The sequence below is a fragment of the Salminus brasiliensis genome, chromosome 11 (genome assembly GCF_030463535.1).
Source record: "Salminus brasiliensis chromosome 11, fSalBra1.hap2, whole genome shotgun sequence".
In the NCBI taxonomy this organism is placed as follows: domain Eukaryota; kingdom Metazoa; phylum Chordata; class Actinopteri; order Characiformes; family Bryconidae; genus Salminus; species Salminus brasiliensis.
Window position 1 is genome coordinate 10,025,978 of NC_132888.1, and position 16,304 is coordinate 10,042,281.

The 16,304-nt window shown below is 38.7% G+C and overlaps 1 protein-coding gene and 1 pseudogene across 1 annotated transcript; both read right to left on the reverse strand.

Annotated features, from left to right (window-relative positions):
- Positions 1-367: 367 nt before the first annotated feature.
- Positions 368-3,389, reverse strand: LOC140565602 (chemerin-like receptor 1). The gene is made up of 3 exons (XM_072691616.1): positions 3,268-3,389; positions 2,540-2,585; positions 368-2,312 (listed from the first exon to the last, which is right to left on the reverse strand). Exons 2-3 carry the CDS (start codon positions 2,541-2,543, stop codon positions 1,264-1,266), a joined length of 1,053 nt encoding a protein of 350 aa, XP_072547717.1. The 5' UTR covers positions 2,544-2,585; positions 3,268-3,389; the 3' UTR covers positions 368-1,263.
- A 3,191-nt stretch (positions 3,390-6,580) lies between these two features.
- Positions 6,581-16,198, reverse strand: LOC140565702 (uncharacterized; annotated as a pseudogene).
- Between the last annotated feature and the right edge of the window lie 106 nt (positions 16,199-16,304).

The following is a 16,304-nucleotide window of genomic DNA, read 5'->3' on the forward strand; positions in this document are numbered from 1 at the left end:
ACTTGTGGTCAGGCTTTTGTAACTTTTCTATTATATGGGAGTGCAGCCTATTCTGTCAGTGTAATGAAACAGTAAACTCAGTCGGTAACAGCTGCATAATCATCTTAATTTTCAGGGATCTAAAATGCTGTGTTTGTGTGGACAAGAGGCCAAAGTTTTGACAAAAGGCTACATTTTGACAAACATCTCGAAACATGTGAACAGGGCTTTAGTTTAGTTCTAGTTGTGAGGTGGCGCTGAACTTCCTGCCCATTCGCAAAAACGGGGTGCTTGCGTTTTAGGCACTTTTTAATTCTGAAGGAATTTAAAGATGGTGCTGGCTTCATTTCAACATCCAAAGAAATCAAACTCACCAGATTTTTTAACTGATTTGTTTATTATTAAGCAACCTTTTTAATAATCTCGTATTTTACAGTAGAAAATGAACAAACTTTTATATTAATGAATAACAATGGAAATACACATCTTATCATTTCATATAGTCATAAAGTCACTGCATTTCTTTAGAACAGTATCCATGCCTCCCTTGTAGAAGTTCATGGATAAAAGAGAGCGTGATCAGGATAAAAATAATAAATGATCTATCAAATCCATATAGCTGCTGGTCTATAAAGTTTCTGACTGCCTTCCTGGTAACACTGCCTTATACTCAGTACTGACTCTCAAAACCATTCTAATACAAGGCTTCTGTTCACACACCCAGATCTATCCAACACAGATCAGTGTACCGATTACACACAATGTGAGTGTGTGTGTGTGTTTGTGAAAGAAGGAGATGCAACGATAATGGCAGAGTAGCACTTAAAGTACTTAGCAAATGGAGGCTCAAACTTGAGCAAGGCTCAAACAGACCAAGGCAAAGTCTGGTCTTAAGGGCTACTGAGTGCCTAAGGTCAAGCCTATCAATGTACAGAATAATATAAGAGATTGAAAATGCTCCATCGATTTAATAACTCAATTTAATAAATTGTAAATATTTAACTCAATTTGATAAATTGTTTCCAAGCACTCCCTTTGTAAAATAGTCATGTACAAAGGAAACAACTGTGGTTGACGCTAGTGTAAATACATTAGATGATTCCTCAAGTCCCAGACACACAGAAAATGCTCTGGATATCGTAACATTTAGAAAATTGAGAAATCCAGAAAATGACATTACAAAATGATACAAATTTTGCTTTTGCATGACTGTAATAAGCTGCAGAAGAGAGGAAAATGTTTATATTGGTGCAAAAGGGTACAAGATATGTCATGTTCTAAAGTTTAAGCGCTGAGGACTGTGTCTTCTGTGTCATGAACACTCTGGGAATGGGATTTGCGATGGCTGAGGGAATATTGAGACACTAGCAAGGACAAGTGTTCCTCAGCAAAGGCACTTTCAAGCACCAACAGCAAGGACTGCTTGAGCTTTGTCTTGTACTCTTTACACATGAACACATACAGGAAGGGATTCAGGCAGCTGTTCAAGAAGGCCAGGGTGGCGAGGAAGGAACCGGTAATGTCTAAAATTACCTTGAAACTATCAAGGTTGATGTCTTTCCGTGTGGCTCTTGTTTCCTGCGCCCATAAATCAACAAATAAGTAAATATGAAACGGAAGCCAACAGAAGAAGAAGGCCAAGATCACAGCCAGGATTGTTTTAAGGGGCTTCATTGTCTTATGTTTGAGACGTCTTATGCGTACACCTATAGCCACATATGAACCTGTGATGATAATGAAAGGGACGAGGAAACCCACCATGAAACGGAAAACTGTAAGAAATTTAAAAGTTGATAACTTGGATGACTCTGGAAAATCATGGTAGCAGACAGTTGATTGTCCATACAACTGTGTTCTCCGGTAGATGCAGTAAGGAAGGCTGCAGCATATTGATGCAAACCATATGATGAAGCAGGTCACCCTGGCTTTAGTAAGGGTTCGCTTGTTTTGGACCCACTCCACCACCCATGTGGACAGGCAGCGGTCTAGGCTGATGGCTGTCAGCAAGAAAATGCTTGCAAACATGTTGATTGCAGTCACGAAGCTGGAAAACTTGCACATGAAGTCTCCAAAGGGCCAGTCGTAATTTCGGGACAAGTAGACGATGCTGAAGATCAGAAAAAACGTGAAAAGAAAGTCAGCCATTGCCAAGTTGAGAAACATAACAGTGTCGACAGTTTTCTTCACTCTGAAGCCTGTCACATAAATGACCAGTCCATTCCCAATGACACCGAGTATGCATATCACAATGTAGAGGAATATAGTGATGTTCTGTAGGTAATGACTTTCACTCTTGGTGCTGGTTGTCACATTGGATGGATCAGCTGTTTCATCTGTAAAGGATTAGATAATTAGTGCCAGTAATTATATTTTTACATATATATAGTTAGAGTTATTCTCACTAGTTTGGATAAATGAATGAATAATGGAAGACCAATCCTGCCCAGAATAATGTTTTTATAGATCAGACTCATGAGGTCACTTGCACAAGTATGTTTGTTGCTAAATGTCTGTTCAGTGAAACTACAGTGTCATTATGATGAGTTACACCCATACTCACTCATGTTGTAGCAGTCCTGTCGCTCACCCAATTCCAACACTTTTATCTACAATAATAAATATTAATAGTCAGAAAATAATACTTTTATTATTACCTGTTATAATTATTATTCACTGATGCTGAACAGTTTCATTTTCATTCATTTCCATTTCCATATTTTGAGAATTGGTACATTTTCTTTAACCACTACAGCACATGATGATTCATTAGCTTGGATATTACCATGATTTTTTATAGGTAATAATAGGTATTTTCTATAGGTAATACACAGGGCTGGATTTGAAGGAGGGGGAGGGGGGTGCAAGTGGATATCCAGTCAAAAAAATGGAAAAAATAATAATCATCAGTAATCAACAACCAATACATCCCTTATGGATTTGTAACACATGCCATTGCTTCAGAGGCCTATAATTAGCATTGTTATTCTATCCATATTTAGAGATTTACATGTGCAGCTGAACAAAAATATGAAAAATAAACCTTCACCTTATTTCCTCTGCGAAATTGGGAATACTACTGCAATATTTGTAATATTATTATCATTACTATAATAATTATTAATAATAATAATAATAATAGAAAGCGTATGATAAAACGTTTATAAGGTACAGTACGCAGTGACACATCACATCGCTAGTGTCTGAAAGTCGTGTTTTGTGAAGAGTACATGCTTTTATGTAGTAAGACAGAAAAGAAAAGAAAGAAAAAGGATAAATATGGATCCTTACCAGGTTTCTGTTGCTTGCAATGTGTCAGCCGCTGAATATTGAACTTGGCTCTGTAGTTACTGCAGCATCAGTCCCTCTTTCCATCCATATCTTCATACTCTCTCTCATTATTTTCTTTTCACCACTCAAATGAAAGGAGGAGGAGACTTTGTCTCAGATAATTCAGCTTTTCTTGTGTCACTTGCTGTCAGTAATCACATGTACTGTGCTTGCTAAAGCCAGGGTGGGGTTGAGCTCACACTTCTTTAGAAGTATTTACAGGAAACAGGATCATTCTGTTTTTTTTTTATATTGTAGCCAGAACCGAGCAGAGAATAGTATTAGATATAAGTGGATGAATAAACTGAATATCTAACACTGCTCAGCTGATGTTTTTTTTTTTTTTCCTTTTTAGAATTAAAGGTTTCTAAAGGTTGAATAATGAGAGTTTGGTACATGGAACTAATGTACCTTGAACAAAAGGTATAATAAAATCCGGCCGAACCAGAACAGAGCTGTAAAACAGGCCAATTCCACTATTTTTAACTTAAATTGTCTTAAATTGTCACCTGCTAGGCTTAGTAACGATGCAGTAAAATGTCACTTCAGCAGAATGTTGATACTTAGTATCCCACAGTAAATAGCACATCACCCCAGATTCTGCTACTGAAATGAAAATGAGTTACTACCCAAACCTGGCTTTGTCCGCGGAGGGGTCACTCAAACTCAGTGGGTGAGGAAGCTAAAGCAGGGGAAGCAAGCTAGCGAGTATCCGTGTTAGAATCTCAGCTAGCTACTGCACACCTCCTGAGAGAAGATCGAGAGAACACTAAAAGGACACAGGGGGGACATCAACACTGTCAGGTAAGTCCCTAACAATGGCTGTCCCCAATATCAGGCACTTCTGCATATTACACATTTCCGCCCCAGATGCGCACAATTACAATGTTGCACAATGTTAAAATATTGTGATTTTATTTGCAAGAATAAAGTTTAAGCCTATGTGTTTTGCATTTTGTCCAAGCAATTGTCAATGAGAGAGAGCGGTTTAATGCTTGGCACTGGGTGTGGTGACTTGTAGGGTCATGTACGGCTGCTCCAGAGCATGTCTTCCTTTTGCTAATGCTTTTCTGTGAAGATTACGCAAGCTGTTTTGCACAACTGTACATCTGTTTAAGCAATAAGTGCGACTTAAAGGAGCTGAATTTACTAAATACAAGAGGTGCTTGTATTTTGACTTTTAGACTTTTGGACATGTAATATTGATATTGTAAAGGAGCTGGTGAGGGTGACAGCGAGGCCTAACTGGTACATATTTACAAGTTGCAATTGAACATCCATAAGCTTACATTTTTTGCTTTACGTATAAGCTGTTAGCAATGAGAGAGAGAGTGGAAATGCACAATACACGGAAGTGGCGGATTTTGGGAATGGTCGTTGTTTAGGGGACAAACTACTACACTGCACTACAAGCCATGCTATGCTATATGGCTCCTGTTGCAGTGCTGTAAATTAGCCATCAAAAGCCATAAAAGCGTATAATTTTTTAAGAGCCACCCATAAACGAATCACTTACATGTTTCATTCTGAGGTAAAATGACACAGTTGTAAAGGAGGTGGTGAGGGTGACAGCAGAGGCCTAATGTTTGTAAAACACCAAAGACAAAAAAAAAAGTTGAGAACTGACATGAGAACCAAGCTGAGTTAGTAGAGCATGGGGGTTAACATCATGGCCCTCCACAGAGCAGACTGGGTTTTACTACCTTGTTTAGCTGCTGTAGTCTGTGAGTTGACGCTTAAGCATAATTGGGTTATACAGCAAGACGATGATCTTGAACACAAGACCAAGTTAATCTCTGAAGAGCTCAAACAAAACAAAATTGAGTTAAAATCCAGACTTGAACCCAGTTAAGATGCTGTTGTAGGAACCTAACCAGGCAGTTTATCCTCGAAAAGCTCTCCAGTGGTGATGAATTAAAGCAAAGCTGGAAAGAAGAGTGGGCCCAAAATAATTCTGAAGGGATCGTTTCAAATGTGTTTAGTGTTTCTTCCTGTGCTCGTTGTCTTATGGTAAATCATGAATGAGGATGTGAAATCAGTTTGTGTGATAAATATGCATCAGGAGGAGAGGAAATCGGTAGAGGGTAAATATTTTTCTCACTTCACTGTACCTTCCAGTGACTCATCTATCTGCTTATCTAATGATAAGCAATGTTGTGCTTCATGAAGAACTTCCACGAAAATGTTCATTGACATCAACATGACGTCCATGTGGTTTAAATAACTGCATGAATTAGTCATTTCATTCTGTAGTCCTGTTCCTAATTTACAAATAGCAGAGAGTGAAATGTTTAAAAAGCCCATATTATACTGATGTATTGTGTTGTACCCAAGGTCCAGTTTCGTTTTTCATTTTTGTGTTATGCACTAAAACTAGTCCTAATTGAATTTAGTTATAATTTTGCATGGCCAAACTCTACTTATCCTTTAGAATTAAACCCTCATTAGCTCCAATACACTCATCATGACCATACTGGGCTTCAAATGGTTCTTTTTCTGGTGCAGAATTAGTGTACAACATACATCTTTACTAGAGAAAAACCAAAAGCACATATTTATACTGAAATGTGTGACTGATTAATTCAACACATATAATTGAACTGATTCAGTTGATTTAGCTGAATTCTGCCAAGTAGAACGGTCAAATATCCGACCAGAATTTTAATAGAAGCTGGCTGTTGCTAGCTGTTGCTGGCTACCAAAAGTGTCTGGTCAGGGCGCAACTTTCTGTGTCACATTTACCCAAATATTAGTTGTGCTGTTCATGTATTTCTGACCCAGTTTAAAACCCTTTTTCTGCCCCACAAGAAGGACAGTTTTAAGAAATGATTGAAAGCCAAATATTGTCATAATATTTGTGTCCATCATGAGTGCATGTTAATTTCTGTCCACAACTGTATGTAAATGATCTTCATTCTCATTGGCTGCCCTGCATAGTGTCTCCTTCAAAACACAGTCCAGGCTAAAACACCCCTCATAACTCCAGTGTTGATGCGCAGAGCTTTCCTGCTAATGTGTACATGCATCTTTAATAGAAAAAAAACAAGCACAAGTTAATCATATCAGAAATATGTGACTGATTAATTGAACACAAAATTAAACTGATTAAATTAGTTTTGACCACAGCCGCTAGTTTTGACCACAGCTACTCATTCCAAAACTAAAACATGTTGTTTATGAAATGTCTAAATGCTCTGGATATCGTAACATTTAGAAAATTGAGAAATCCAGAAAATGACATTACAAAATTATACAAATTTTACTTTTGCATGACTGTAATAAGCTGCAGAAGAGAGGAAAATGTTTATATTGGTGCAAAAGGGTACAAGATATGTCATGTTCTAAAGTTTAAGCGCTGAGGACTGTGTCTTCTGTGTCATGAACACTCTGGGAATGGGATTTGCGATGGCTGAGGGAATATTAAGACACTAGCAAGGACAAGTGTTCCTCAGCAAAGGCACTTTCAAGCACCAACAGCAAGGACTGCTTGAGCTTTGTCTTGTACTCTTTACACATGAACACATACAGGAAGGGATTTAGGCAGCTGTTCAAGAAGGCCAGGGTGGCGAGGAAGGTACCCCTAATGTCTAAATTTTCCTTGAAACTATCAAGGTTGATGTCTTCCCATGTGGCTCTTGTTTCATACGCCCATAAATCAACAAATAAGTAAATATGAAACGGAAGCCAACAGAAGAAGAAGGCCAAGATCACAGCCAGGATTGTTTTAAGGGGCTTCATTGTCTTATGTTTGAGACGTCTTATGCGTACACCTATAGCCACATATGAACCTGTGATGATAATGAAAGGGACGAGGAAACCCACCATGAAACGGAAAACTGTAAGAAATTTAAAAGTTGATAACTTGGATGACTCTGGAAAATCATGGTAGCAGACAGTTGATTGTCCATACAACTGTGTTCTCCGGTAGATGCAGTAAGGAAGGCTGCAGCATATTGATGCAAACCATATGATGAAGCAGGTCACCCTGGCTTTAGTAAGGGTTCGCTTGTTTTGGACCCACTCCACCACCCATGTGGACAGGCAGCGGTCTAGGCTGATGGCTGTCAGCAAGAAAATGCTTGCAAACATGTTGATTGCAGTCACGAAGCTGGAAAACTTGCACATGAAGTCTCCAAAGGGCCAGTCGTAATTTCGGGACAAGTAGACGATGCTGAAGATCAGAAAAAACGTGAAAAGAAAGTCAGCCATTGCCAAGTTGAGAAACATAACAGTGTCGACAGTTTTCTTCACTCTGAAGCCTGTCACATAAATGACCAGTCCATTCCCAATGACACCGAGTATGCATATCACAATGTAGAGGAATATAGTGATGTTCTGTAGGTAATGACTTTCACTCTTGGTGCTGGTTGTCACATTGGATGGATCAGCTGTTTCATCTGTAAAGGATTAGATAATTAGTGCCAGTAATTATATTTTTACATATATATAGTTAGAGTTATTCTCACTAGTTTGGATAAATGAATGAATAATGGAAGACCAATCCTGCCCAGAATAATGTTTTTATAGATCAGACTCATGAGGTCACTTGCACAAGTATGTTTGTTGCTAAATGTCTGTTCAGTGAAACTACAGTGTCATTATGATGAGTTACACCCATACTCACTCATGTTGTAGCAGTCCTGTCGCTCACCCAATTCCAACACTTTTATCTACAATAATAAATATTAATAGTCAGAAAATAATACTTTTATTATTACCTGTTATAATTATTATTCACTGATGCTGAACAGTTTCATTTTCATTCATTTCCATTTCCATATTTTGAGAATTGGTACAACCACTACAGCACATGATGATTCATTAGCTTGGATATTACCATGATTTTTTATAGGTAATAATAGGTATTTTCTATAGGTAATACACAGGGCTGGATTTGAAGGAGGGGGAGGGGGGTGCAAGTGGATATCCAGTCAAAAAAATGGAAAAAATAATAATCATCAGTAATCAACAACCAATACATCCCTTATGGATTTGTAACACGTGCCATTGCTTCAGAGGCCTATAATTAGCATTGTTATTCTATCCATATTTAGAGATTTACATGTGCAGCTGAACAAAAATATAAAAAATAAACCTTCACCTCATCTCCTCTGCGAAATTGGGAATACTACTGCAATATTTGTAATATTATTATCATTACTATAATAATTATTAATAATAATAATAATAATAGAAAGCGTATGATAAAACGTTTATAAGGTACAGTACGCAGTGACACATCACATCGCTAGTGTCTGAAAGTCGTGTTTTGTGAAGAGTACATGCTTTTATGTAGTAAGACAGAAAAGAAAAGAAAGAAAAAGGATAAATATGGATCCTTACCAGGTTTCTGTTGCTTGCAATGTGTCAGCCGCTGAATATTAAACTTGGCTCTGTAGTTACTGCAGCATCAGTCCCTCTTTCCATCCATATCTTCATACTCTCTCTCATTATTTTCTTTTCACCACTCAAATGAAAGGAGGAGGAGACTTTGTCTCAGATAATTCAGCTTTTCTTGTGTCACTTGCTGTCAGTAATCACATGTACTGTGCTTGCTAAAGCCAGGGTGGGGTTGAGCTCACACTTATTTAGAAGTATTTACAGGAAACAGGATCATTCTGTTTTTTTGTTTTTTTTTTTGATATTGTAGCCAGAACCGAGCAGAGAATAGTATTAGATATAAGTGGATGAATAAACTGAATATCTAACACTGCTCAGCTGATGTTTTGGGTTTTTTTTTCCCCATTTAGAATTAAAGGTTTCTAAGGGTTGAATAATGAGAGTTTGGTACATGGAACTAATGTACCTTGAACAAAAGGTATAATAAAATCCGGCCGAACCAGAACAGAGCTGTAAAACAGGCCAATTCCACTATTTTTAACTTAAATTGTCTTAAATTGTCACCTGCTAGGCTTAGTAACGATGCAGTAAAATGTCACTTCAGCAGAATGTTGATACTTAGTATCCCACAGTAAACAGCACATCACCCCAGATTCTGCTACTGAAATGAAAATGAGTTACTACCCAAACCTGGCTTTGTCCGCGGAGGGGTCACTCAAACTCAGTGGGTGAGGAAGCTAAAGCAGGGGAAGCAAGCTAGCGAGTATCCGTGTTAGAATCTCAGCTAGCTACTGCACACCTCCTGAGAGAAGATCGAGAGAACACTAAAAGGACACAGGGGGGACATCAACACTGTCAGGTAAGTCCCTAACAATGGCCGTCCCCAATATCAGGCACTTCTGCATATTACACATTTCTGCCCCAGATGCGCACAATTACAATGTTGCACAATGTTAAAATATTTGCAAGAATAAAGTTTAAGCCTATGTGTTTTGCATTTTGTCCAAGCAATTGTCAATGAGAGAGAGCGGTTTAATGCTTGGCACTGGGTGTGGTGACTTGTAGGGTCATGTACGGCTTCTCCAGAGCCAAGAACGCCAAGAAGAACGGTCAAATATCCGACCAGAATTTTAATAGTCTAAATGTCCCCATTGAAAAAATGGGGAATTTTTTTTTTTTACACTGTGAATATTTACCATCATATGTCTACATTATAAAAAAAAATTACTTACTTCTTTGGGTTTGTGTTAATGAACTAAACGCTAAGGTCGGAGGAAGTTGCCTTTATTTTACACATTAAATTGTAAAGTAAAATGTAAAACTTGCCACTTGCTATTTATTTTGCATAACACCTGACAGCTGGGACAGGAAACCAAATCTCAGCTGTGAGAACTCCTTTTTCCGCTGTGCCTTTGAGAGTTTATAGCTTGGTTTCTTGTACAACTGACACGTTTTCTGTCTATGTGACTCATTTCTCTAAATCATACAACATAGGAGGTGCCCAATCATTTCTAGGAACTATGAAACACATGTTTTTTTCTTAGCACTGATCTGTTATGGTGATGGGAGTGTACTGTGTGACACCTGGTCAGCAAAACTGATGCTATGGATTGTTGAAAGGTTCTCAACATCAGCTCCCAACACCACTGCATTGTCTTGCTACACCAAGGCTCAGTGCCCGGCTTAGTGCACACAATGCCTACCTATCATTGCTCATCATTGTTTGAGGGACAGCTGTGACCTAAGGCTATTCAAGACTGTTCAAGAAGATCATGTATGAAAACTAAGCTCTCCAAAGTTTGAACTGATTTAAATGAACATAAATTACAGAAGTACTGATGAAGCCACAACTTTACATAATAAGGACTGTTTTGCAAAAGGTCTGGGCTTGTATAAGTAATACAAATGATATTAACTATATGAACAAAAGCTGCAGTAGCAAAGGGAAACTCCCTAAATGGTTTAAAAGGGAGAAACTTGAAGGTGAAAAGGTCTAGGAGGCACAGTTACGTATACACTGTGCCTCCTAGCAAAATAGGTTCTTTGACTCCTAATGAGAGTGAAACCTATGTGCAGTTTCCACCAATGTGAGGAATTGTTGAACCTATAAGCATAAGCAATTGGTTTCTTTCTTTAGTGTTCCTGGTTCTATTTGGACAGAACCTATCCTTGTCAAATCCCAGGTTATGCTGCTTGCTATCAGCAGCCGGAGTCAGAGAGAGCACATTTGGCCTTGCCCTCTCAGGGGTGGGTTGATGGCACTTCCTCCTCACATCACTCCTAGTGTGATGTTGGTTAGCACAGGCATCTGTTAGCTGTTGTATCAGAGCTGGTACCCAGCATGCTCAGAGGAAAGCGATGCTGCATCAGCAGCAGTTGGCAGCACATGTGCTAGTCTTCACCCTCTTAGTGCTGGGGCATTGCTAGTGATAGGTGGAGTTCCCATGAATGGGGATTCAACATGTGGGGATTCATTTGTGTAGTCAACATGAAATTAAAAACAACAGGAGGGTTAAGTGTGTAGGCAAACGTTTGTAGATGAAATGCACAGCATACTCGAATTATGCGGCCGCTTAGGGCCCCAACGCCACCAGGGGGCCCCCAAGAGCACCTAGATATCATGATAAAAAATACATTTCAGAAATAACATTGAACAATAAAACGAAATTGTATTACACAGAGAAAAGTGATTTTATATTAATTTACTGTGTTAGCACACCAGTACTAGGTTAATCAGTTCCTGCTGTTGGCTGCTGCCACTGTTGCACAAATGCAGATATGCGCTGTTGGGTAGTCGATTAAGGCCTGGGCACTTCAGCGTATTGCACAATATCTATCTCCCTATGAAATGATGAAGCATCTGGTGCTGAGGGGTGGTGTGGGGGCCCCTAATGAAAATCTGCTTAGGGCCCCATGAAGGCTTGGGCCGGCCCTGTTGTTCTGTATGCTTCCTACTTCTCACTAGTATTGGTATGTGGCCTTGAAGTGGCCAACTGAGATTCACACCACCCCGATCACATGGAAATAGATATGCACGGGTGTAAATTATCGTCAGATATCGTGCTGATAAGCTGTGCAGCTAACAAGTACCGCAGGTATACTGCTCAGTTCTCCAAGCAGGTATGTATACTGCTGCGGCAAGTGCTAAAGTGAAGTATCAGAAGCTGTGTGTGCTTGCAGACATGTGATGTCTGAGATGTAGCCATGTGTGTAAAAGTGTAAAAGTTGAATTTCACAGGTTAGCAATGATGCTGACTCTGAATAAGTACTGCCTCAGACGCTCCTTTTTACTTTCAGACTGACGTCTGGTGCTAAATGAAGGAATGTTTCATATCTTAGAACAACAAATGAAATAAAGTAAGATGCTCTTTGAATGGCCCTTATGTTTAAATGTCAACCCAATCGACTTGTTTAATGCTGCCTTTGAAACTGCACCCACAACCACAGATATGAGGCGATAATATCTAGGTGTTTGAAAGCTAACGTAATGTTGTGTCATTTGTAGCAGTGGATGTCTGTGGGTATGTGGATTTCTTGAAACGAGATTTGTCATAACCTTTATACTGATATGCCAAAAACAAGTGCAGATAACCTGATGCACAGACAGCACCAAGCAGGCTAAAGTCAACCAGTTAAGCTGAATATTGGCCTAGTGGCCCGTTTAGCTGAATAGAGTCAGGTATGTGTCCATAAAAAACACATGCATGAGTGGCCAGTAGTCTATGGACACCAGTTCACTAGGTGCTCTTCTGTTTCGGTTTATCTGCATATCGTTTGTTCTGTTCTTATTGATCATGTATAAAATTAATTATATATATTTATATATAAATAAATGAAATTTTAATTTTAATGATTTTTTTTAATGAAATTTAAATTAAAATTTAAAAATAATATTTTTAACTGACTTTAAAACTTTATTTGTTAAATATTAAAATATTAAAAGCGGGAGGCAGTAAGCTACTGCTAATTTACAAAAAGCTTTAGTTATGCTGTCATGAAAAAACAGTGTCTCTCACCTTTCATCATCAAATGTAATTAAATAAATACATTTTGTCAAATTTGGAATAATAGAAATGCTTCAAAACCATGAAAAGTTTTTTTTACTTCTCTTGTAAACTGGTGTGGACTGGTTGGAGCTGACAGAAAGGCTGCAGTAACTCAGATAACCACTCTGTACAACTGCAGTGAGGAGAGAAGCAGCTCAGAATGCACAACAACTTCAACTTGGGGGAAATCTTCACAGCTGTCAATGGAAGTCAATGTAAAAACATTTTATTTTATGTCCTTTTTGGCACTTTTCTATTGGTTCATTCATCATTTAATTTGAGATGGAGATACAAGGTTATTGCATGTCAGCAGTGGTATGCGTATGAAGCTACTAAATCATCAGCATGTTTGTTTTCCACATCAGACATGACAATTTATTACTATATTAAACAAAACAGTAATTATCAGGGCTTTATTGACTGGATCATGACCAATACCGAGAAATCAATGGGAAGCAAATTCTTGGGACTCATTTTGAAGCAATTATATAGGTCTATTGATCATTTTGTAACAATGTAAAGCACAACTGCCAGCTTTAAATTATGTCAAGAAGTGATAAACAGCAAAAATGCATGTAAATGTTTTTGTGTGATTGTGATGGTTGGTAAATAATATGACAATATATTGCAGTGTATATTTTGGCCATATGGACCAAAGGCATGTAATCACAGTCAGTGAAAAAACAACTATCATAGAAAACTAACCAGCCTACCCCAGCCACATTTAAACACTTTACTTCAGTTTTAAGTTCACTTGTCACTTTTATTTTGCTTCAGTTTGTCAGGGAGGTAAAACAGCTTTTGAGCCAGTGCCAGTGCGTGGGAAATAACAGTCTTAATTAGCAGAAACTAATTTGACCAGTTGCCCATAAATGCTATCTGCTGTTGGCCATATTGGTTTCCAATAGTCCCATACATTGAATATCTATTGCAGAGTCATTAACCACATATATCGAGCCAGAATTCACATGAAAAAGATCCATTTTAGGGCTGCATGAGGAAAAGAATGAGGAAAAGAATGTGCATTACTTTCTGTTTGCTACTAGATGTGTCTGTGTCTGCGGGTGAAACTAACACCCACAGGACTGAAATGTAGCCTTAGATAAAATCTCATGCTAGTGTGCTTTGCACCTCGTGTGTGAAAATAAAAGACAAGCACAAGAAGATGAAATATCAAAGGAAGATGGAAATAAAATGATATTTATGAGGCTGTTTTTACAAGATGTGGTTTACAGCACTGTAGATAACACACAGTAAGGTAGACCTAGAGTTTACATCTGCCTAAACACAAACGTGCCTAACAGCGGTTAGAGCTCCAGGCTATTGGTGACAGGGTTGTGGGTTTGATACCTGGGCTCTGCAAGATGTCACTGTTGGGCCCTTGAGCAAAACCCTTCACCCTCTCTGCTCCCCATGCGCTGGAGTTGGCTGCCCATCGCTCTGGTTGTGTGTGTGCTCAGAGCTCCTAGTTTACGTGTGTGTGTGTGTTCACTACCACAATAACAGATACACCCACAGGACAGAAACACAGCCTTCAAAAATGCAAAAAATAACTCCTTTATGAAAGTTATTAAATTTGTACCAGCGCAAATTCATCAAAATCGTTTCTCCAAAAGAACAACTTTACAGAAGGAGGAAAAACCTTTTTAACCTTCAGTGGAAGTCAATATAGAAAGAGTTTATTCCAAGTCATTCTGGAGCATTTCTATTGGTCTATACATCCAGTGTTATTTACACAGTGTTTAGAGCGGCTACAAGGGATGGGTTTTAAGGGATGGAGAAAACTACAAACAGACAAAAATGGAGATGCATGTTTTTCTTTGGACATCAGCGATATACAAAATGTGGTTTACAGCACTGTGAATAATGCATAGTAGATGCGTGATGTAGGCCTAGAGCTTACTTCTGCCTAAACACAAATGTAAAAAACAACTAATCAGTTCTAGATAACAGTCCTGTGCTTTGGTCTCAGTGGAACCGGGTGGACCAAAAATCCAAAAGTTTCAAATTAATAATCAAATAAAACACACAACAGGAGGACTGAACAGTTTCCAGGGGAATAGTGTTAGTAGATTTTTTATGGCAAGTGTTTTTTTTATGTTTGCTATGTTTTATGTTTTATATAGACATGAAAATAGATGAAAAAATATGTAAAATAAGTAATGCTTAAAAAATAACTTCTAGGACATTAAGACTATTAAGGCTAATATATTAGTCTTGGTAAGAGTAAATGTGTATGTATTAATGTTCATTGAAATTGTTGCCATTCATGTATTCTGTATTCACAAAAATCTTTGATACAAGGTATATGCGTGGGTTGCACCACTGTTCTCCTAAGATATATATATGTTGGGTGTTTTCAAAAGATTGCTTTCAGCATGCACACACATGATGAAACAGATGTCCTGTCTAATGAGAGAGGCGAGGGAGGAAGCGGTACTGTTTTTTTTTTTTTTTTTTTTGAATACGGGACTGTGGCGAGAGCTGTGGTGCGAGTGGTGAGGGGTGAGGGGTGAAGTGCTCTTCACTAAAAGCACTCTCCAGCAACAGGGACTGCTTGAGCAGGTCTTGAACTCTTCACACATGAACACATACAGGATGGGGTTCAGGCAGCTGTTCAGATACGCCAGACTCACAAAGAAGGGTCCAGCAGTTTAAATAGCATTTTTAGCTTCTGCACTCCAGGTGCCTGAATGGCTGCTTAGAGAGAAAAAAATAGTGGATGTGGAGGGAAGCCAGCATATAAAGAAAGCGAGGATTACGGTCAGGATGAGTTGGAAAGGTCGTCGAAACACTGCCATGTTCATCATGACCTGGGGACTAGCATTAGAGCCACAGTATGTAACATTGTTATATGGCCTCAGGGTTCGAAAAGTGGCGAAAGGGATGCTGCAGGCGATGGCTCCCACCCATATGACCAAGCATGCCAGTCTGGCTTTGAGTGGGGTACGTTTGTTCTGGGCCCACACGATCACCCATGTGGACAGGCAGCGGTCCAGACTGATGGCTGTCAGCAGGAAGATGCTTGCAAACATGTTGAGCACAGAGACCAAGGTATGAAACTTACACATGAAGAGACCAAATGGCCAGACATAATTATACGAGACCGACACAATGCTCAGTATGAGAAAAAACGTGAAGAGGAAGTCTGCCAGGGCCAAGTTGAGAAACCAGATGGAGTTGACTGTTGTAATCTTGTAGCCTGTCATATAAATGACCAGTCCATTGCCGATTGTGCCAAGCACAAACACAGCTGAGTATGTGATTAAAGTCAAGATGCTGCTGTAATCCATGCTGTGTTTTTGCTGTCCTCTGATGGTGATGCTGAAATTTTATGAAAAGCTAGCCCTGTACGATGAGACAGGAAAAATAAAAAATAAAAATATTATTAAATATATATATATATATATATATATATATATATAACACTACAAAACTAAAATTATGGCAGCTGTTGCTGTGTTTAGAACACATCTCCATTACCAACAAAGTCTCTACCTTGACATATTACATGTTTGACAGTCAGGCCCTGTTAAAACTCCTGCTCCTTCTGCTTATTAACTTAGCTTTTCAATCATCCTGTTTCATTCACATCTGGTCCCTGATGCCTCT